Raw genomic sequence first — 17,291 nt, 5'->3', positions numbered from 1 at the left:
TGTCCGTTCCAACATGGCTCAAATCGGCACACGCGGGTGGACCACAATTACATCTTGTATTCTGTGAATATACTTGCACTAATTGATGGTATCAGTGTTGTTGTATGTGAGATGCAGACAATTTGATCTGTTGAACGTCGCTCCGCTTTAGATATGACTGAAGGTGTTACAGTTAAGCGGGATTCCAAGGGTCCGTGGGCTACAAGTTACACATCTCACCAACACGACTCGCAGTGTGTAATGGGTGCCTCGTACAAGAAGGCCGAGTATCAAGTGCTGCAGCGCTGAACAAGTGATCGATCTATAGTGATAGCATGCAACACAAGGTGGAAAGCAGAGAACGCAAGGGTGTCGAGAGAAGATATCATCCCACTCTATCCGAAAAATCCCTTGAAAAAATGGATCGCGTCGGATCTTGTTGAACACGATCATCTTTGAGCATCCTATGCAGAGGAATCAAGACATGAGTCATATTTCGCCAAGAAAGACCTCACCGTGCGTCAACTCGCGCATCCTCGCCCTCGACACCAATCACCGCTTGTGGCGTTTTGGCATCAATGACCTATCAGTAGTGTGATGAGATCTTGATTCACAAGGATGCGATCGATGCCACTTACATAGTGATTGTCGCAGTGCGGGCAAAACTCATCGCTCTCCTCGTAATTCGACATATCCTTCCTGAAGGCCTTCTTGCATTTCTTGCACACGAACACCATCTCAGTTGTCTTCCCTAACATATGATCTTCCGCCTCTGCATGACATTCTGCGCAATCAAACCATCGCTTGCAGCACGGAGCCCGTATCGAAACTTGAGCATTGAATATATGTTTGCTGAAATTGAGAGAATGAATGCCGCATTGAGATGGATGGAAGACGATACGCTACCGACCACATCACGATGAACAAGCAGAAGTCACTACGATAGTACTCGGTCTCAGGCTAGAATTCAATGAACTTCAACTCGAAAGTCTGCAAGATCCCGATTCCCGACACAATTTAAACCTTACACTTTTCCCACGCTATTAGTATCATACCTCCTGAAGGCGGCTCAAGACAACATGATGGTGCACCCGTAGTCAGATTTTCAGATCCGCAGCCCTTGATCAATAGCTGTTCCTTCATTTATCTCTATGTATTTTTAACGTTATAATAACACGCACGATTAATGGGGACATTGTATTCTAATCTTATGCTTAATTTTGACGCCATGCGAATTTGCGAAAAGACTTACTACAGTGTTGCGATGCATATCCATTATTAATATTATCAGCATGTACTTACCGTTTTTAAATATTGTTATTTCAGTTCTAGCCACTGGGACAAGTTTAGTGAAGTAAAATGAATGATGAGGCAACACATATGCATAAGTAGCCGACTGTTGTGCTTCAAGTTAGAGTTAGCAAAGCAGTCCATCTACAATATGTAAGGACAGAACGTTTGATCCCGTTGGTGTATTTTTTCCGCCAAATCATTTGATATCACCGGTACCAAAGCGGTGGTTCTTCAACTTCTGCTTCCTCCATCAGCACCCATCCACAACAGCAGAAATAATGAGAGTCCTTACCAAGTGGTGATCGCCAGCTATACACAAGATGATTTATATTCGACTTCCGCATGACTGTATTATGTTTGGACAGAGTAGCGTCGGTGAGAGTGAAGGCAGTCCCCATTTGCACATTCCCATCCTTTGTTCTGCGATTTGGTTGCAAGGATAGTGACGGTGACATCTCGTACGGCCCATATTTTGTACATTCCTCGTCCGACATGTCTTCGATTGAGAATTTCTGTATCGAGTGGCCGAGAGCTACTGTCTCATAGGGAGGCAGTTTATATGTAGACACATGTTGATCTCCACGCTGTACATTCATAGGATCTTCTCCGAATGTGTTTGATTGGGGGAATCGGCGGAGCTCGCGAGCTGCTTCCATATTTGCCATTTCCGCCTTGATTGAGCGCGGGAAGAATATCTGAGGTTCACTGCTTCGAATCAAATTACACGACTAGCAGCTATAAATGACGCACCATAAGAGTAATCCCAGAGGATACGACACAACCTATAACCGAAATCATCCCCAATAGGTCTAATAAGAAAGATGGGTTAATAACTTAAGCCTGCCGGGCACGGTGGAGTTGCATACCAGTGGCAAACCTAGACGATGAATTTAGCATATGACGTTAGCATATTTCAGACGCAGGCACACAACATACGCACATGTTATCGTTGATGTGCTGATGCGGTCTGACACCATCGATGCCCAATATTACCAACGGAACTGTGAAGAGAAACCGAAAAAAGACCCGGATACACTTCCATGTACCACACGTAAGTCGAGTAATGATATCACATCTGCGCAAAGCTTACGTTGAGCTCGTGAAACTTTGTAAGTCTAACCATTGTATTCATATCAACATCGGCTTGTTTCTGAAGAGAGCGGTCAGGTCGGATCGTACTCCTGCCGATCGAAATGAACTAACCAGGCTCTCGAGGAATGTGGGGAATGTCCACAAAATCGGAAGAAACCATATTGTCAAAGAAAAGCTTCCGAGACTCCCAGCCAAGAATATGTAAGCCTCGCACTGGTAAAAGCTTACAGTTTTGGTTTGATATTCAAACATGCAAATAACAGACCTTGTAGGGATCCTCTCGCGTGAAAACCGCGACAAGGGGCATATAAATGACCGCGACTATAGATCCTGTCGCCCATGTTTTGAAATATAAGCTGCGGAACCAATCTTGTTTCGCAGAGCTAGAGCGAATCAGGAAAAGCCAAAAACACAGCTCTACGGGGAGCAAATTGAGTCTCAACTCAAATGTCAAGGCGTGAAACATGAACCTTCTAGGTGTGTTACCCTTAGTCGAAATGTGAGCCGGTCTCGGTGAATATCGGTTGGGTAGACTCACATCTCTAATGCCCAACCAACTGAAAGACACAGGTATAGAGGGAGGATTGCGCTTTGTGCACTGTCGCGCCAAAGCTCATACGGAGTGGGCACGACTTTGAAAATTTGGCGTCAGCGAGATGTCAAGGTTATCGATTGGGCTCACTCACTACCCGTCCCGGGAATAACAGTGAAACCATAACTGTACTTGATAATGGAGAAACCCATAGCGTAGATTGCGATCAACGGAAGACTGGTCAAATAAGAATACTGTGAGACTATGTGAGTAATAAAATGGAAAAGAAGGAAACCGTTACGTACCGTCATGACCCGCTTGAACGTGCCAGAACGTGGTCCATGATTCCACCTGTACAGATGTAGTTAGGGCACTGGTAAATTATGTGTGCAACAATCCACCAACCTCAGACATTTGAAACGATCAAAGGACCAGAGATGATAAACTAAAACGAATTCGAACTGAATCAAATGGATGTCAGTATTTCTTCTATTGAACAATCGAACACTAGACAGACCATAATTATAAGCACTGCCCATATGAGATTGACGGCTGGACTCAAGTGGGCCATGATTCAAAGGCGAGCAAGGGAGAATAAGCGGAAAGAAGAGGAGGCCAGCCTGAGTATAAGAGTTGCGCGAAACAATGATGGAGATCTATATAGTGCGTAAGTCTCGCTCACACCCGGAAGAGAAAGGATCGCGAAACGGAAGCGAGTTTGTTTAGGAGGCATGGCACATATATTAATATATGACATTATCGCAACAACACCCGTTGTGGCACGTTCCTGTTGGGACGATGATCTAAGAAGTGATTACAGGTACTGAGGTGGTGGTACCTGTAACGGGTCCGGGCCCGAGAGTGGCTAGTGATCAGCACAGGTTCAATTCAATAGCCTGGCAGTCGAGCTGATTCAACGAACCAATGCGGAACTTTTATTCAGTGCTGTACCATGTGGAGGCTGCACCGCTGCACCGCCGCTGCAATCGTCATCGTGGGGTAAGTCGCTTAACTTGTGAAAAAATCACCAAAGGCCCGGTAAAAGTGGTGAACTGCCGAGCCGTCGGATCTCGGCAAATAGTGTGGATGATGATTGGGTGATGAATGAATCTGATTCATATCATTTTCTAAATCTTTCATGTACAATGGCTACATGGCCGCTGCCCACAGACGACGACAAAGAAAACCTCCTCCTCTCATGTCGATACGATGATCTCAACGACGTACAAGGTTTCGTAACAAAATTCGGCTCAGACGCCCTCTCCAGCGTCCGAGACGACAACGGAAACACTGTACTACACATGACATGCGGGAATGGACACATAGGTGAGACGCGATCTCATCGTATCACATCTCCATACAACGAGAACTGATTCGCGTAAGGTATCTCGTAGACGTGCTGGATTATCTTCTTCCTCTTGTCTCCCCTTCCGTCCTGTCTGCACAAAATAGCGCCGGCTCCACTGCCTTGCACTGGGCAGCGCTGAACCAGCATCTCGAAGTAGCACAGAAGCTGGTTCAGTTTACTGGGGCAGATCTAATCGATATAAAAAATACCGCCGGACGATCACCCTTGGGGGAAGCTGAAATGATTGGATGGGATGAGGGCGCAAGGTGGCTTGTGCAGGAGATGAAACTCGACGAAACAAGCCAACATGACGTTAATGATAACGAAGAAGATAGCCCCATGGCCATGGACCCTGCACAGGATGTAGAAGTAGAGATCCAAGATGCGGATGGCCAGGTGGCAAAGATGACGATAAGCGGTGGCGCAACCACCTGATTGTTTTGTAGGTTTGGTATATCCATGCCGTGTGCGAGTACTGTCTTATAATATCACGCAGCCATCACGTCAAGATCTTGATTCAGTCGGGTGCATATGAAACACAGAAGCGCTTTGCCAAGTCTGGCAACGAACCTGAGCGTTTCGCTTTTGGACGAGTACTTACATTTCAATTCTATAGGTCGCGTGAAGGATAACATGGTGATGGCCGGATCGAAATCTCCGTAGAACAGTACTATGGAATTGGACTTACATCAAACTCATATCTGAGCAACACAACCTGATCATGAAGTTTAGGTGTTCGATCCTAATACGTTTCACCTTCTTGAATCTTCGCGCGATAAACGTAGGACATTGCATGATGTAGAATGGAAACGCCTAGGGCCGCGTAGCCAAATGTCACCTATAACACAGCACGAGTTCACAACTATCAAAATTACCATGTGGTTACTGCACAAATCAAATACATGGGGAAAACTGAAAAGAAAAAGATATCAAAATTCACGTAACATTCAAGGGGCAAAGCTCCTCTTCATCACGTTCCGAGCGTTTCACATCGACGGTGACCGTTCTTCCACAGGCCATGACAATGCTGCTGCGGAGGGGTGTGAGCGTGTAGTTGACATTCCTCTTCACCATCTTTCACCGTCCATTTTCCAGCAGCATGCTTCTCCGTTACGTTACGTGACAACAAGTCGTCTGGGTTTGCTGTTCTACAATTTGATTTTGCATTCTCGTTTCCAAATTCATCAATATGTGCAAATTCGTTTGGTGGTGGATTGGCCAAGAAAAGCGCACCACGCTTCCACCCGACTGCTTCCGAAGTAGGAGAGAGAAATTCGCGTGGTGCAAACGGACTCCAAGGAGACAAGGTAGACGAACGAGACCTTGTTTCCAGCATAGGCGACGAAAATCCAGATCTCACACGCTCCGAACGACGTGGCATGGGCTTTGTTTGCTGTGAGACAGTGTAGACGAGCTCGCCGGCCACACGTCGTTGCGGAGGAACATACTTTGCATAGGCGCCTGAGCGTAGGGTCAATCCAGGAAAGCTGCATCGACATTCATCAGATAACATGTATCATCCGTTCAGGTTGACATACCTGTCAGCTTGATTAGAGGCCAACGCCGGCGTCCCCGGCTTTGTTACGAGATTGTCGTCAAGGGGCTGAACTTGCGTCTTACAGGAATTAGGCTGTTGTAGTGAGGTGTGGGCACACGGCGTCTTTCGCGTAACAGTAGACCAGGAAGCAGGACGAGATGCGGACCCACTGGAAGGGTTCCTGTCGGGCTGGTCGCCATCCGTGGCGATGGTTTGAGACAGATGAAGTATAGTCCTGGCACCCTTTGGTTTGAGTGGCTCTAAAGTCGTAAAAGCAGCGGTGACTCTCAGTCTCTCTTGCACGGCTGTCTCCCAGAACGAATCTGGACCGTCGGATTTGCGTTCTGACCCAGTTGACCGACTGTAGTCCGGTTTAACCTTGGTACCGACAAGTCCATTTGATGAATGTTGACTGCCTCTGCTAGAAGGGACCGGCGTGCTGGCACTCCGGCGATGCATATCGAATGGCGTAGCTGTGTGTTCCGAATCACATAGAGAATCGCACTCTAATATATTATCGCGTCTGGAAGTTGACGGTGAAGGACGGGAAGTAACGTGATTCTCGTTCTTGTTAATGGGTTGTTGTGAAGATAATCTGAGAGCCAATTGATCCCCTGGAGACTCGCTGCAGAAAGCCCCTTCCTCGCAGCTGGAATCACTATCTTCTTCGAGATCAGCACCGATACCAGCCGTCTGAGCCCAGCTTCGCTTTTTGGGAACCATCGATGAAAAAGAAGTTTGGCTACTCGAGACGGAAAGATGCCCGTCATGGTTGGGCCTTGCAGGTATAGTCATTTGAAGGTCGCCATCGCGAGTTGCACCATCACACTTGCGAGCTGGCCAATGCACATCGTGCGTTCTTGCTTTTTCGTGATATACAGCCTCAGCCAGTGGCGGGAAGTTGCGGACGAGATGCACCGGACATAAGGGTTGGCGTGGCTCAGGCTTAGCATTGTGGATGACTAGTTCGAAACCTGCGGAGCTCGACGATTCGAGTGAAGGTGAGACGTCCATAGACGCCGGATCATTGCAGGATACAGACTCTTGACTCAGTGTGCGTTCGGTATCGCCATGTTCGTTAGCTGTTTCACGTGGCAATACACATCGACTGTTATATAGGTGTAGGGCTGCGCCAATAACTTTGGGACTGTCCAGATCCTCATGTAGGGCATGTATGTTGGGAGCTCGCAAGATGTCTTGTTGTGTAGCAAGCAAACCTGAATCGCTGTGGTACGCTTCTTGGTCGGGAGTGACGCATACGCTCTCGGTCCCGGATAGCTCGAGTGAAACCGCTGCACTTAGAGATTCCCTGTCACTCCCGAAAATGGTTTCAAGGCTACCCCATGATGGGAGGACCAGTAGACGAATTTTGTTTTTAAACTGGAGGCAAGTGACAGAACACAGACATATGAGACCAAGGTTGAGGGCAACCAAGACCAGGATGCTGCAAAAACCACTGTTAAAATAAATCAACTGGTTAGAGTAAAGCAAAACTAATATAAATGTCAGCAGAGGTAACCACAGTCTGGAGTATGGCCTGACCTAGAGAATCCACGAAGTTTGACAAGTAGTGTTTGTGCTGGGAAATCAAGAGTGCATATGTGAGAGTGGAGGATGACGGGGAAGAATGGTGGTCATGAGCAGAGACACGACTGCTTCTATTGCTCGAGGCGAATCCGGCGGGAAGATAGTTTGCCGGAGGATCTGGCCACAGGAAGTTGTGTCTCTCGAGGACCGTAGAGTCTCCGTCGATGCTCCGAACAGAATTGAAGGGATCCAGGGTAGCCAGCAAAGGTGACCATTGGAATAGTTTGAGAAGGGCTAATAACGAATTTCGCAAGAAGAAAGTCATGGAACTGAACGCAACAAACGGAAAGAAATATCGATCCCTCGCCAATGCAACTTAGCATTTGTTTGTTCGTATTGTTTGAAAGGGCCTTATTAGGATTTTGCCGCATCATACCCCGTGCCGCACCCTTCAAGGGATTCTGGTCATATGAATCTCAGTCGCCATGATTCCAGTACTCGGGGAGACTTTCATGTGGGTCCCATCGATCTTGGTGTGTGCCAGCGTCTTTTCCCCATTGTTCACTCCCTGCAGCACCTGCAGCCGATGAGAGTTCGAACGTTCGCTGTTCAAGTTGGAGGTCAAGCCAGGCGGCCTGGAGTATCGCATTTGCTTCCTCTTCAGCAAGGACCCGAAAGGCTGAAGATGATCTCCAACTACAACCGGGAATTTATGGGCAAACAGGTGACGGACTTGGACGTGCGGGGTGGACAGGCATGTTTCGAAGGACGAGAATGTAAGTCACAATATAGAATCACTATATAACGCTAATACTACAAATACTCTCTCTAATAGTGGCCATCAAACGCCGATAATACGGCATCGTCTAACTCTTTGGCTATCTATCATGTTGCAACTCCAGGTGAGTAAGTCATCTCTTTGTACCGGCATCATCCTGACGCGCCTGACCATTGCCTGCTGCCTTTCTAGTAGGCACCTACATCACAATGGCAATGGGCACTGCGTCACGACGAAACTATAGCATCCCTGATACTCACCATAACCAACCGCGCCTGCTCCCTCGCCCTCCGTATCTCAAACTCAGGTTCTGTCCCATCGAGCTGCGCGTACGACGGCCGAGGGCCGTTTCGAAGCTCGTACATGGATTACGCGTGGTATCTACGAGTATCACATCAACGCACAACGACCCTAAAACAAGGAACATGCCCAAGCCCGTCAGCCTTATCTTCTCCTACTCCGCATTCCTCTTCACCTGCTCTCCCGGCTTCAAAACAGGATCAGCCTGTGGCTAGTAAATCCCAGGTGCAAGCCTCATGCTCACCTGTAGCTGCTCCCCCGGCTCCCAAGCCGCGTCAGGCAGTGGCTAGTAAGTCCCAGGTGCAAGCCCCATGCTCACCTGCAGCTGCTCTCTCGACTTCGAAGTCGCATCCCGTTCACACAGCACCATCCGAGGCATCTACGCCACTTCCCCGCAAGAAACAGAAGAAGCCCACTTACGGAATCCGAAGCGGAGGAAGTTGAGACTCCAGTTCGAAGATCGCCCCGAAAAGCTTCAACCCAAGACCGCTAAATCCACTAGCGCACCGAAGAAAGGAGGGGATGAAAATGATCTGTAATGATCGTCCATTTTGTCTCATTGTCGACGCTGATTTTTTTCTCACTCAGGATGTGTCTTTCTCGTCCGTCCGTCTCATTTGCAATATTCAAGCCGCTGTCCACTCGTCGCATGTTTCACTCTTGTCGTCGTCCCACCTCTCATTCGCAATTCGCATTTAAAAGGGCCCCGCCTATTACGATACCGAATCGTCGGGCGAGATACCCCAAAATGCTACTGGACTGTGCAGCCTTCTCATTCGACACGGTCTTCGGACACCATTCTCACTATGGTTGGAAACCGCCGTCACATTCAATCCAGCAGCCGCCATGAAGCAACAATGGGACCATCTTTTTGGCCAGCTCCACAACTAAACAAAAGCGGTGAATGAACAAAAATGGATTCTGGCCTATCGATATGAAGTTAGTTGTAATTCATTAATCAATGTCAGAGGGAGTACAGCTACAATGCTCTGCACCTCATTTCCAAGAAAAAGAGCGAAAATATCAATGGGTTTATTATGTAAGCTCCATGCGGTGATTATAGGTCACTCATCACCGCTACCATTCAATATATTTCTGAAAACTGTTCCATTGCTCACGTAGGCGTATAAAATGAGTGCGGCTGGTTGATATGGTCATCCACTCCAGTTCTCTCCCCCTTACACACTCGTTACAAATGCCCTCCAAGGCAAGATCATTGCTCGAGCTCACCAGGCTCCACTTGGGGTGTGACTTCATGTTCTGGCCCTTCGGTGAGTCAAAAGATGCATGGAAGGCACTACTCGTCGGCTGATTTTATTGTACTTAGCGTGGGGCTTGCTGGCGGCATCATATCATGTAGCATTACCCATGAGTGAAGTTGTCACGAACACTTTGTTCTATGCGTTGTTAGGCACGCTGGTACATAGTGCAGGCTGCATCATAGATGACATGCTTGACCGCGAGTTCGATCGCAAAGTTGGTATGTCGATTCCATTCTGATTGTCGCTAATCGCCTGACAATGTTCAATCAGAACGTTCAAAAAACCGACCGATCGCGTCGGGAGCTGTCACTATTCCAGAGGCCTCGGTTCTTCTGATCGTGCTCGTTGCTGCCATCTTTTACATGTTCTCAACTGCTGGCCCTACAGCGTGAGTAAATTATCCAGAAAGTATCAAGACTTCTCTGACAGGCTAGTTTAGTCTGTTACTTGGTCTTGTTGCACTCCCAGCTGGTGGTGGAACGTATCCGCTAATGAAGCGCTGGATGTATTGGCCGTCTTTGTACCTTGGTATGGCTTTCTTGCAATTAAAAATTATGCACCGTCTGATTTAGTTCCCAGGTTTTGCTGTTAGCTGGGCCATCCCATTCACGTGGGTGGCAATTACGGGTGAGTTTGATTGGGGCATGATACTGAATGTCGGAGTCGCGTCATGCTGGTAAGTGTGCCAGAAAGGTGTTTGTTTCTCCGAGGGGCTGACGGTGCCTCCCTAGCTGGACGTGTATTTACGACACTATCTACGCGTGTCAGGTGACTAGCCCATTTGGTTCTACTCTGAAATGTCGGTGTTAATTACGTTATATCAGGACAAGAAGGACGACGAAAAGGCTGGAGTCAAGTCCATGGCAGTCCGTCTGGGCGATGGCATTCGTCCTGCATTGAGTGTATTTGATGCGATATTCTTTGCGTGTCTTCTGTGGGCTGGGTACTTGAATGGCCAGCACCTACCGTTCTACGTGATGAGTGTCATTGCACCCTTCTTCCTCTGTCTGTGGCACATATGGTCATTTGATCATAATGATCCCCAAGACAGCTCGAAGACATTTTCGGTATGTTGAAGTGTATAACTATGAGCTGATTCTGATATCATATTGTTGTGCTACAGGCATGTCGCCACGGCGCAGCGTTGGTGTGTGCAGGATTGGTCGTGGACCATTACTGTAATCTCGTGTCCCTGGCCATTTGAGCATGTACTTTCATCTCAGGCTGGATTCGAGGTGACGCCTTCAACCATCTTGTCAATGTACTTACCACAACCTTGCACTTGCCTGTTGTTATCCTGGAGTGTCGCTCTTTTTATCTAACCTACAAACTAATGGATGAATCGACGTACTTACTACAGTCTTTCGCTTTCAAGTTCATGTTTTTATCCTGGAATACTGTTTATGTTTTTTTGATATACAAACTAATACATGATTGATGATGTAGACATCGCGAATTAGTGTGATAATCACCCCTGCGTGGTAGTAGGGAAAAAGGAAGTACAACTCGTGGTACGAGGGGTCGAAGTCACGTATCCAACTCAAACATCCCATAGCAACTACCTATCAATACAAGCTTAGCTTTCAGCATCAGCGACGGTATGTACTGATTATGAAAACTCAGGTACTAAGCCAGCGTGCTTACACCCCTGCGTGGCAGTAGGGAAAGAGGAAGTACAGAGGTCAAGCCAGGCGGCCTGGAGTATCGCATTTGCTTCCTCTTCAGGAGTAGGAACTGAGTCCGTTCATGTCAAGTGCTACTGAGCAACGTTCAGTCAAAATACTTTTTGGCCAACTACTAAGCCCTAGGCGTCGGCTAATATTAATGATGCAATGCTACAACACATGATTTGTAATACCACTTTGCTGAAATGTTTCAGCGATATTATGAGTCTCAGATCTGACGTTATGCACTAGACTACTTTTTTGTGCAACAGGTTTGGGCACATGTCCCTCATGATAGTTCTGCAAACCTCAGGCTACGATATTCGATTAAAACGCATCAGCAAGGACCCGAAAGGCTGGAGATGATCCCCAACTACAACCGGGAATTTACTATGAGCAAACAGGTGACGGACTTAGACGTGCGGGGTGGACAGGCATGTTTCGAGGGACGAGAATGTAAGTCATAATATAGAATCAGTACATAACGCTAATACTACAAATCCTCTCTCTAATAGTGGCTATCAAACAACGACAATACAGCATCATCGACTCGCTCGCCGGCTATCGACGCCTTGCGATCATGTTGCAACTCCAGGTACTAAGTAAGTCATCTCTTTGTACCGGCATCATCCTGACGCGCCTGACAATTACCTGTTGCCTTTCTAGTAGGTGCCACCTACATCACATCGCAATGGCAATGGGCACCGCGTCACGACGAAACTATAGCATCCCTAGTACTCACCATAACCAACCGCGCCTGCTCCCTTGGCACCACCGCTCTTCTCGCCCTCCGTATCTCAAACTCAGGTTCTGTCCCATCGAGCTGCGCGTACGACGGCCGAGGCTCGTACATGTATTGCGCATGGTATACCTGCGAGTGTCACATCAACATACAACGACCCTAAGACAAGGAACATGTTCACAGACCTGTTGAGTCATATCTTTCAATGCTAAGTTTTGACATGTAGCAGCTTTCCTCTTGGTTGGACCACACGTTTTATTGGGAACCACACTTTCAAAGCTCGAGATAAAATGTTACGAGGGCTGTGGGTGAATTCCACAGCACGAAAATGGGCAATGGTCCGGGCAAACGAACAAAAGTGTCAGTGGCATGGTGAGTGGCGCACGCTTTGCCTCGTCCACAGTTTGCTTGTATACAAGTTTTTGCTTAAATACCTCTTGCGAAGATGAGAAGGCCATCACTCACTCCCCTCATTCGCATTCTAAAATTCTAGCTTGCATCAAATAGCTCTAGGAATTCTATACTTTGCTTATTGCATAGACATGGAAACGGGTCCCGCACGTTACAACCCCATGGACGCACAGCGTTTCGACCCCCTGCGACGCACTAACATGGTCAGTATTTCCTTTGGTTTCATTACTTTGCGTTTTCTTAACATCATTGTCCGCCTCCGTTCCATTTTTTCAGAGACTCGTCTCGCTTTTCAAAACCGGCAGTTCACATTTGATGAGGCAGGACCCTTGCATCAGGACCGAGAAAACGAGCGCAAGTGATGCATGGCCGAACCACAAGGTTGTATTTGATCCTATCGAGGGGAAGGTTCTTATTTGGAGGGGTCGCGCCCATCCCTTACGGACACATGCTCCACTTCCGCTACACCTGTCGACGTATACCACCCCGCTGACATCGTTGTCACACGTACCATCATCCGCCCTAATCCCAATCCCCATCGTCGTCCTACTCGTATGCTATCTCGCACACAGATGGTGTTTAAACGGATGTTCTCGCGCGCGCCGTCTCCCGCAAGCACATACTCTTTCTCTCCATCTTCTCCGTCATCTGCGTCAACCCGATCCACTCCCCCTTCGCGCTTCAAGGGCCTGGTGCTCAACTGTTTCAGCGCATCCTCAGCCTTTGATAGCAAGGCCGATGATATGCAAATGCACAGGAGGGAGAGGCCTGTGTTACTGGCGATTGTGAAGGAGACAAGGGAAAGATATGAGGATGATCAGGCGTTTAAGGAGATCGTGGGGAGTGTCATTCCTGCTGCTGGTGTGAGGGGCGGCGCTTGAGTTTGATCTTTGCATGGCGTGGGTTAGATGCTTGTGAATGGTTTTTCTGCAATTCTGGACGCCCTATTGCATATACACTCCTTGTTACGCTAATTATTTACAATATCTGGGGACTGTCTGTATGTCTGTACACTTTCATTTATGTGTATTTCATAGTAACTTGGTTGTCATCTATCTTGTATCTACTTGTGTTCACTATGCGAGTGAGTGTTGCGTGATCAAAAGTTTCAACGTTCGAACGTTCAATGTTCAATGTTCAACTGCAAAATCGGCTTCCCTGTCAAGTCACAAGTAATAGACAACGTCACATGAAGTTGAATGTGTTATCCGATGTTCAAAAAAGACATACACAATTACAATATTTCTAGCGTCCTAATGTCCGTCGTGCCGTGCATAGATGTCATATCTTTAACTTGTGCAATGATATCGTGATCCGATGCGATCCTCTTGTATACCCCACTGCGCTGCTGGGTTAGCAAAAATGCGCCAAACAGCTGTCCGAGGCAAGCGATCAATCGCAATGCCTGCGAGTAAGATTCCGAATCGGTCAACTCCTCTTCTCCAGGCGAGCCGTCAAGGGACTCGGGCTCAGACCAACCTCCCAAGCTTTCTGCATCGTACGAATCTGCGAAGTCAGGCAGCTCGAGGAGATGATGATCCCAAGGACGCACAAGTAAGAACGTCCGTCGAGTTGGTCTAAGCCACGAGAATTGAATCAGTTTCTCTTTGGTGGTGATCAGCGAATCATCAAGCCCGCCTACCTTTCCGTATGTGATCAAGGGGGAGCCTTATTGAAAAATAACCCATATTGACTTGCCACTTCAGCATTAACTGCAATAGAAGATTGAGCCAAACGCAAACAGGGTCTGGTCGACTAACCATTTTTCAGTGATGGAAGGGGCATGCCATGGCTCAGTGCTTGTTGCTAGTGTTAGAGGTATTGCGCACTTTGAGCGCATCTTGTAACAAAGTAAATGTCGTGACATATTGCTAAGGGCGGGATATGAAGGAGACACACCTCTTCCTAGTGACCCATGACATAAAATCATGCAAGGTTCAGGCCCGCATCAGCACGCGGCGCTGCTGCTACCGAACACCTTATCTCGGTTCATCGATGCTTCAGCCTGCTGTTCTCCACCATTTCTTCCTTCGCCATCATGCGTCATTGCAGTGTGTGCAAGATCGAGTGTGAAAAGCCGCTACGATGCTCAAAGTGTCAGAAAACTATGTGAGTACAAGCTGGTACGAGAGATAAAAACCTTTGATCTGACTTGTGATGATTGGGATAGCTACTGCTCGTACGTGACAAACACCAGCGTTAGCACTTATTAGACTGGGAGTCTAACATAATAATTTTTCTCTAGCGCGGACTGCCAGAAAGTTGACTGGAAGGTGCACAAACGCAGCGTCTGCACCAAGCCGGCCATCTTACACAAGGTGGACAAAATGATGAAAAAATGGGGCGGGCCAGGGTCGACGATGGACACCATCAATAAGATGGAACAAATGGCTTGGGAAGAGCGTCGACGGAACCCGATTCCTGTGTCGAAATGCGATGGTTGTCTTTTGCGATTCTGTGGTACTCCTCCAGATGAGGATGAGGAGGACGACGAGGACGACGAGGACTATGTGAAGGATGTGGGAGATGCCTTCAAGCGGTGCACGACTTGTGATTACACCATTTGCGAAAATTGTACGCACCCAGATATGCAAGGTACGTTTCATGGTTTTCATCTCTCCATTATTACTGCTAACTCTTTGAACCTCAGGTGTGCCATACTTTGATCGCCCGCCAGGTACTTGCCGCTGCCTAAAGTCGAACTTTGGTGAAAGTTACTGCTTGTCGTCGCCCTGTTACCTTCACGGTGATGGTAGAAAACCATACCATGGTGATAGACACCCTGATGTGGCGAGTAGTGGGTATGGTGAAGATGCATTTGAAGCGGAGGAGCGGAAGTGCAGGACGTGTGGTGTGATTGCGCGATGCTTGAAGAAAGAGCATCTGAAGGATGCGGTTCCTGGCATGAATTAACCATGTAAAATCTTGCAAAACCTCACTTATGCAAAATTGTCTGTCTTCCCTTTTTCTAGCCTGAATTTTGTCTATACTAGGTCTTCTTAAATAGCGTGTTGTTGCAACGTTAGGCCTCCCTCACGCGCACGCATGATATAACGCGCCAAACTAGTAGCACTGCAAAATCAAATAACGCAGTAGAGTGGCAAATACACAGCCACCAGACAGAGGCGGCTCTCAGCCTCTCTGTTGTTCAAGTTGTTTGTTCTCAACAAACACTTGATAAGTATTTTATATGCACGACGCGCCCAACAGCAGCCCGTTTCATTCGCAGCGCCATGGGTATTTGTGCGCACATCACAAGAGCATCCTGGGAGCACATGTGGAAGAAATTTAGTCTACTCCCATATTCCTATCTACCTGGGTATGCTCTACATCCTCACCACTCGCTAACCTAAGCAGCCCCACTTCGCCGCCAACATCATCCACCGCTCTCGTCCTTCTTTGATACTTGAAGGAGTACTATCCTACCGCTCGCAGGAAAGTCTGACGTTTCAGGACCCACTGCAAAGATTGTGAGAAAACGCGTTTATTAAAGTCCGGTATGGCCATTTGCGTATAAAATACAAGTGCCTAATTCATCCATCAATTCCTGCTTGACCGAGATCTTCGCTACTCTTAGCAAAGTGAGGCCTGCAAATATGTCAGTGATTAAAGGAGGGAATCATTACTTGAAAAAAGGCTTACCGTTCATCGTCAGGACCCGGCCTCGATAATGCTGTCCTTTAGAAGGGACAGCTCTGCATCAGCTCGATGAAGAGATTTTTTGTCCCTGTCATACGCGGCAGCAACGTGTCTGGCATCTGCCTCGAGAGGCCTCAGTTTCTGACGGTCAACAATCATATCAAGTAACCAGCGTGACTCCTCCTTCGCTGCTACGAATTCCATTTCTGAACTGACCATTGTTGTTTGAAGAAAAGCACACAGCCTTTTGGTCTCCTCGAGTTCCCATGCCGCAGTGAACATGCGCATGCGCTTGCGTTCGCGAACTGCTTCTTTGTAGTGCACAGCATAACGGAATGACTCGGGTGAGAGTTGTTCTATTTGCCTTGTATACACATCCTTAACCTAAGTGCATGTGAGATGTTGCCAGAGCTATACACGACAGCAGGACCTACCCTAGAGCTTATCGACTCTGACGAATCGTCACTATTAAAGGGTCTGCCTAATAATTTAGAGCCCAGGTACTCCTCTTCGAAACTTGGGGATGGCCGGTGGTAAGGGTGGGAGCCTCGGTTGCGTTGCCTCTGAAAATGGCTTAGAGTTGGCGACCTACGAGGGAGGATATGCGCACATCCCGTACGGTAGGAAGATTTAGAATCAGGCATCAAAGGCAAGATATCTTCTTCAGTATCTGAACCCGAGGTTGTGGCGGCTGTGGTGGTCACGTTTGAGTCTCTTGACCATTGCATAACGTGCATCATCAATACCTGATTCTGAGAGCCCGGGACTCAGAGAGGATGGGGAGGGTGGAGGTGAGTTTTGATTATAAGAGTCCACCTCGTCGGAGGAAACTGTAAGGGCTGCAGTGGGGCATTTAAATTGGCCTTCATCACAGGCAAGAGTTGTTGTGTTCATTCTTCAACGACTTGGATGGGTGTTGGGTAGCAGAGCATAAATAAACGATTAAACCGGAGCTTGAAGAACTACCGTAGCAGTGAATACTATGATCGTCTGTGAGTCTGTGACACTTGAAACTCAGCTCTTCCCAAAAATGGTATTTGAGTGATTGACCAGAAGCTTCTCTATTCCGTACTGTTTTTCGATCGCTGACATATAAACATTCTAGCTGCAGTACTCTAGCCCGCATTCTCGATTTCCAAGAGCCCAACGCCGAGAAGAGCACTCAGGCTGCGATAGATCTACACATT

General features: G+C 47.7%; 10 protein-coding genes across 10 annotated transcripts; 5 read left to right on the top strand and 5 right to left on the bottom strand.

Annotated features, from left to right (window-relative positions):
- Positions 1-76: 76 nt before the first annotated feature.
- On the bottom strand, positions 77-960 carry F5147DRAFT_693088 (uncharacterized protein). Its single transcript, XM_041437232.1, has 4 exons — positions 890-960; positions 618-831; positions 495-562; positions 77-443 (listed from the first exon to the last, which is right to left on the bottom strand). The coding sequence occupies exons 1-4, from the start codon at positions 892-894 to the stop codon at positions 365-367; spliced, it is 366 nt and encodes a 121-aa protein (XP_041293463.1). The 5' UTR covers positions 895-960; the 3' UTR covers positions 77-364.
- A 364-nt stretch (positions 961-1,324) lies between these two features.
- Positions 1,325-3,841, bottom strand: F5147DRAFT_693087 (uncharacterized protein). The gene is made up of 15 exons (XM_041437231.1): positions 3,735-3,841; positions 3,414-3,683; positions 3,302-3,357; positions 3,202-3,247; positions 3,051-3,150; positions 2,903-2,996; positions 2,835-2,851; positions 2,630-2,781; positions 2,476-2,577; positions 2,363-2,422; positions 2,213-2,307; positions 2,139-2,149; positions 2,023-2,081; positions 1,565-1,967; positions 1,325-1,510 (listed from the first exon to the last, which is right to left on the bottom strand). Exons 2-15 carry the CDS (start codon positions 3,465-3,467, stop codon positions 1,479-1,481), a joined length of 1,281 nt encoding a protein of 426 aa, XP_041293462.1. The 5' UTR covers positions 3,468-3,683; positions 3,735-3,841; the 3' UTR covers positions 1,325-1,478.
- Positions 3,842-3,983: 142 nt separating this feature from the next.
- Positions 3,984-5,143, top strand: F5147DRAFT_693070 (ankyrin repeat-containing domain protein). Its single transcript, XM_041437230.1, has 3 exons — positions 3,984-4,222; positions 4,291-4,686; positions 4,741-5,143. The coding sequence occupies exons 1-2, from the start codon at positions 3,997-3,999 to the stop codon at positions 4,677-4,679; spliced, it is 615 nt and encodes a 204-aa protein (XP_041293461.1). The 5' UTR covers positions 3,984-3,996; the 3' UTR covers positions 4,680-4,686; positions 4,741-5,143.
- Positions 5,144-6,862: 1,719 nt separating this feature from the next.
- F5147DRAFT_693066 (uncharacterized protein) lies at positions 6,863-7,644 on the bottom strand. Its single transcript, XM_041437229.1, has one exon. The coding sequence runs from the start codon at positions 7,631-7,633 to the stop codon at positions 7,259-7,261; it is 375 nt and encodes a 124-aa protein (XP_041293460.1). The 5' UTR covers positions 7,634-7,644; the 3' UTR covers positions 6,863-7,258.
- A 91-nt stretch (positions 7,645-7,735) lies between these two features.
- F5147DRAFT_156247 (uncharacterized protein) lies at positions 7,736-9,168 on the top strand. The gene is made up of 4 exons (XM_041428325.1): positions 7,736-8,084; positions 8,144-8,210; positions 8,282-8,921; positions 8,975-9,168. Exons 1-3 carry the CDS (start codon positions 8,065-8,067, stop codon positions 8,828-8,830), a joined length of 636 nt encoding a protein of 211 aa, XP_041293459.1. The 5' UTR covers positions 7,736-8,064; the 3' UTR covers positions 8,831-8,921; positions 8,975-9,168.
- A 185-nt stretch (positions 9,169-9,353) lies between these two features.
- Positions 9,354-11,095, top strand: F5147DRAFT_693060 (UbiA prenyltransferase family). Its single transcript, XM_041437228.1, has 9 exons — positions 9,354-9,657; positions 9,714-9,866; positions 9,919-10,036; positions 10,088-10,176; positions 10,228-10,324; positions 10,380-10,416; positions 10,473-10,712; positions 10,733-10,734; positions 10,771-11,095. The coding sequence occupies exons 1-9, from the start codon at positions 9,537-9,539 to the stop codon at positions 10,850-10,852; spliced, it is 939 nt and encodes a 312-aa protein (XP_041293458.1). The 5' UTR covers positions 9,354-9,536; the 3' UTR covers positions 10,853-11,095.
- A 1,145-nt stretch (positions 11,096-12,240) lies between these two features.
- F5147DRAFT_693055 (uncharacterized protein) lies at positions 12,241-13,549 on the top strand. Its single transcript, XM_041437227.1, has 4 exons — positions 12,241-12,426; positions 12,548-12,668; positions 12,742-12,849; positions 12,888-13,549. The coding sequence occupies exons 1-4, from the start codon at positions 12,383-12,385 to the stop codon at positions 13,344-13,346; spliced, it is 732 nt and encodes a 243-aa protein (XP_041293457.1). The 5' UTR covers positions 12,241-12,382; the 3' UTR covers positions 13,347-13,549.
- Positions 13,550-13,578: 29 nt separating this feature from the next.
- Positions 13,579-14,520, bottom strand: F5147DRAFT_156222 (uncharacterized protein). Its single transcript, XM_041428324.1, has 5 exons — positions 14,365-14,520; positions 14,226-14,305; positions 14,160-14,177; positions 13,696-14,103; positions 13,579-13,623 (listed from the first exon to the last, which is right to left on the bottom strand). Exons 2-4 carry the CDS (start codon positions 14,248-14,250, stop codon positions 13,700-13,702), a joined length of 447 nt encoding a protein of 148 aa, XP_041293456.1. The 5' UTR covers positions 14,251-14,305; positions 14,365-14,520; the 3' UTR covers positions 13,579-13,623; positions 13,696-13,699.
- F5147DRAFT_156207 (uncharacterized protein) lies at positions 14,357-15,493 on the top strand. Its single transcript, XM_041428323.1, has 4 exons — positions 14,357-14,574; positions 14,636-14,644; positions 14,711-15,060; positions 15,116-15,493. The coding sequence occupies exons 1-4, from the start codon at positions 14,504-14,506 to the stop codon at positions 15,376-15,378; spliced, it is 693 nt and encodes a 230-aa protein (XP_041293455.1). The 5' UTR covers positions 14,357-14,503; the 3' UTR covers positions 15,379-15,493.
- Positions 15,494-15,699: 206 nt separating this feature from the next.
- F5147DRAFT_760757 (uncharacterized protein) lies at positions 15,700-17,105 on the bottom strand. Its single transcript, XM_041440493.1, has 4 exons — positions 16,851-17,105; positions 16,539-16,795; positions 16,108-16,488; positions 15,700-16,053 (listed from the first exon to the last, which is right to left on the bottom strand). Exons 1-3 carry the CDS (start codon positions 16,996-16,998, stop codon positions 16,117-16,119), a joined length of 777 nt encoding a protein of 258 aa, XP_041293454.1. The 5' UTR covers positions 16,999-17,105; the 3' UTR covers positions 15,700-16,053; positions 16,108-16,116.
- Between the last annotated feature and the right edge of the window lie 186 nt (positions 17,106-17,291).

This window comes from Suillus discolor (genome assembly GCF_016758755.1).
Source record: "Suillus discolor strain FC423 chromosome Unknown F5147scaffold_24, whole genome shotgun sequence".
NCBI lineage: Eukaryota > Fungi > Basidiomycota > Agaricomycetes > Boletales > Suillaceae > Suillus > Suillus discolor.
Note: the sequence above shows the minus strand (reverse complement) of the source record. Positions and strands in the feature narration are given on the sequence as shown.

What these genes read in the sequence shown, in the direction of transcription:
- F5147DRAFT_693088 (XM_041437232.1), bottom strand. An exon ending in CGCACTGCGACAATCACTAT is followed by an intron (nt 563 to 617) that starts GTAAGTGGCATC and finishes CACTACTGATAG; the next exon opens with GTCATTGATGCCAAAACGCC. An exon ending in GATGCGCGAGTTGACGCACG is followed by an intron (nt 444 to 494) that starts GTGAGGTCTTTC and finishes TCCTCTGCATAG; the next exon opens with GATGCTCAAAGATGATCGTG.
- F5147DRAFT_693087 (XM_041437231.1), bottom strand. Translation starts at nt 3,467, where the DNA reads ATGGCCCACTTGAGTCCAGCCGTCAATCTCATATGGGCAGTGCTTATA. An exon ending in GATCGTTTCAAATGTCTGAG is followed by an intron (nt 3,248 to 3,301) that starts GTTGGTGGATTG and finishes ACATCTGTACAG; the next exon opens with GTGGAATCATGGACCACGTT. An exon ending in CGCGAGAGGATCCCTACAAG is followed by an intron (nt 2,578 to 2,629) that starts GTCTGTTATTTG and finishes AGCTTTTACCAG; the next exon opens with TGCGAGGCTTACATATTCTT.
- F5147DRAFT_693070 (XM_041437230.1), top strand. Translation starts at nt 3,997, where the DNA reads ATGAATGAATCTGATTCATATCATTTTCTAAATCTTTCATGTACAATG. An exon ending in ATGCGGGAATGGACACATAG is followed by an intron (nt 4,223 to 4,290) that starts GTGAGACGCGAT and finishes GGTATCTCGTAG; the next exon opens with ACGTGCTGGATTATCTTCTT.
- F5147DRAFT_693066 (XM_041437229.1), bottom strand. Translation starts at nt 7,633, where the DNA reads ATGACTTTCTTCTTGCGAAATTCGTTATTAGCCCTTCTCAAACTATTC.
- F5147DRAFT_156247 (XM_041428325.1), top strand. Translation starts at nt 8,065, where the DNA reads ATGTTTCGAAGGACGAGAAT. An exon ending in ATGTTTCGAAGGACGAGAAT is followed by an intron (nt 8,085 to 8,143) that starts GTAAGTCACAAT and finishes TCTCTCTAATAG; the next exon opens with TGGCCATCAAACGCCGATAA. An exon ending in CTATCATGTTGCAACTCCAG is followed by an intron (nt 8,211 to 8,281) that starts GTGAGTAAGTCA and finishes CCTTTCTAGTAG; the next exon opens with GCACCTACATCACAATGGCA.
- F5147DRAFT_693060 (XM_041437228.1), top strand. Translation starts at nt 9,537, where the DNA reads ATGGTCATCCACTCCAGTTCTCTCCCCCTTACACACTCGTTACAAATG. An exon ending in TCAACTGCTGGCCCTACAGC is followed by an intron (nt 10,037 to 10,087) that starts GTGAGTAAATTA and finishes AGGCTAGTTTAG; the next exon opens with TCTGTTACTTGGTCTTGTTG. An exon ending in GTCGGAGTCGCGTCATGCTG is followed by an intron (nt 10,325 to 10,379) that starts GTAAGTGTGCCA and finishes GTGCCTCCCTAG; the next exon opens with CTGGACGTGTATTTACGACA.
- F5147DRAFT_693055 (XM_041437227.1), top strand. Translation starts at nt 12,383, where the DNA reads ATGGGCAATGGTCCGGGCAAACGAACAAAAGTGTCAGTGGCATG. An exon ending in ACAAAAGTGTCAGTGGCATG is followed by an intron (nt 12,427 to 12,547) that starts GTGAGTGGCGCA and finishes CTAAAATTCTAG; the next exon opens with CTTGCATCAAATAGCTCTAG. An exon ending in CATGGCCGAACCACAAGGTT is followed by an intron (nt 12,850 to 12,887) that starts GTATTTGATCCT and finishes TCTTATTTGGAG; the next exon opens with GGGTCGCGCCCATCCCTTAC.
- F5147DRAFT_156222 (XM_041428324.1), bottom strand. Translation starts at nt 14,250, where the DNA reads ATGCCCCTTCCATCACTGAAAAATG.
- F5147DRAFT_156207 (XM_041428323.1), top strand. Translation starts at nt 14,504, where the DNA reads ATGCGTCATTGCAGTGTGTGCAAGATCGAGTGTGAAAAGCCGCTACGA. An exon ending in TACGCACCCAGATATGCAAG is followed by an intron (nt 15,061 to 15,115) that starts GTACGTTTCATG and finishes TTTGAACCTCAG; the next exon opens with GTGTGCCATACTTTGATCGC.
- F5147DRAFT_760757 (XM_041440493.1), bottom strand. Translation starts at nt 16,998, where the DNA reads ATGAACACAACAACTCTTGCCTGTGATGAAGGCCAATTTAAATGCCCC. An exon ending in TCCCGGGCTCTCAGAATCAG is followed by an intron (nt 16,796 to 16,850) that starts GTATTGATGATG and finishes TGACCACCACAG; the next exon opens with CCGCCACAACCTCGGGTTCA. An exon ending in CAGAGTCGATAAGCTCTAGG is followed by an intron (nt 16,489 to 16,538) that starts GTAGGTCCTGCT and finishes ACATGCACTTAG; the next exon opens with GTTAAGGATGTGTATACAAG.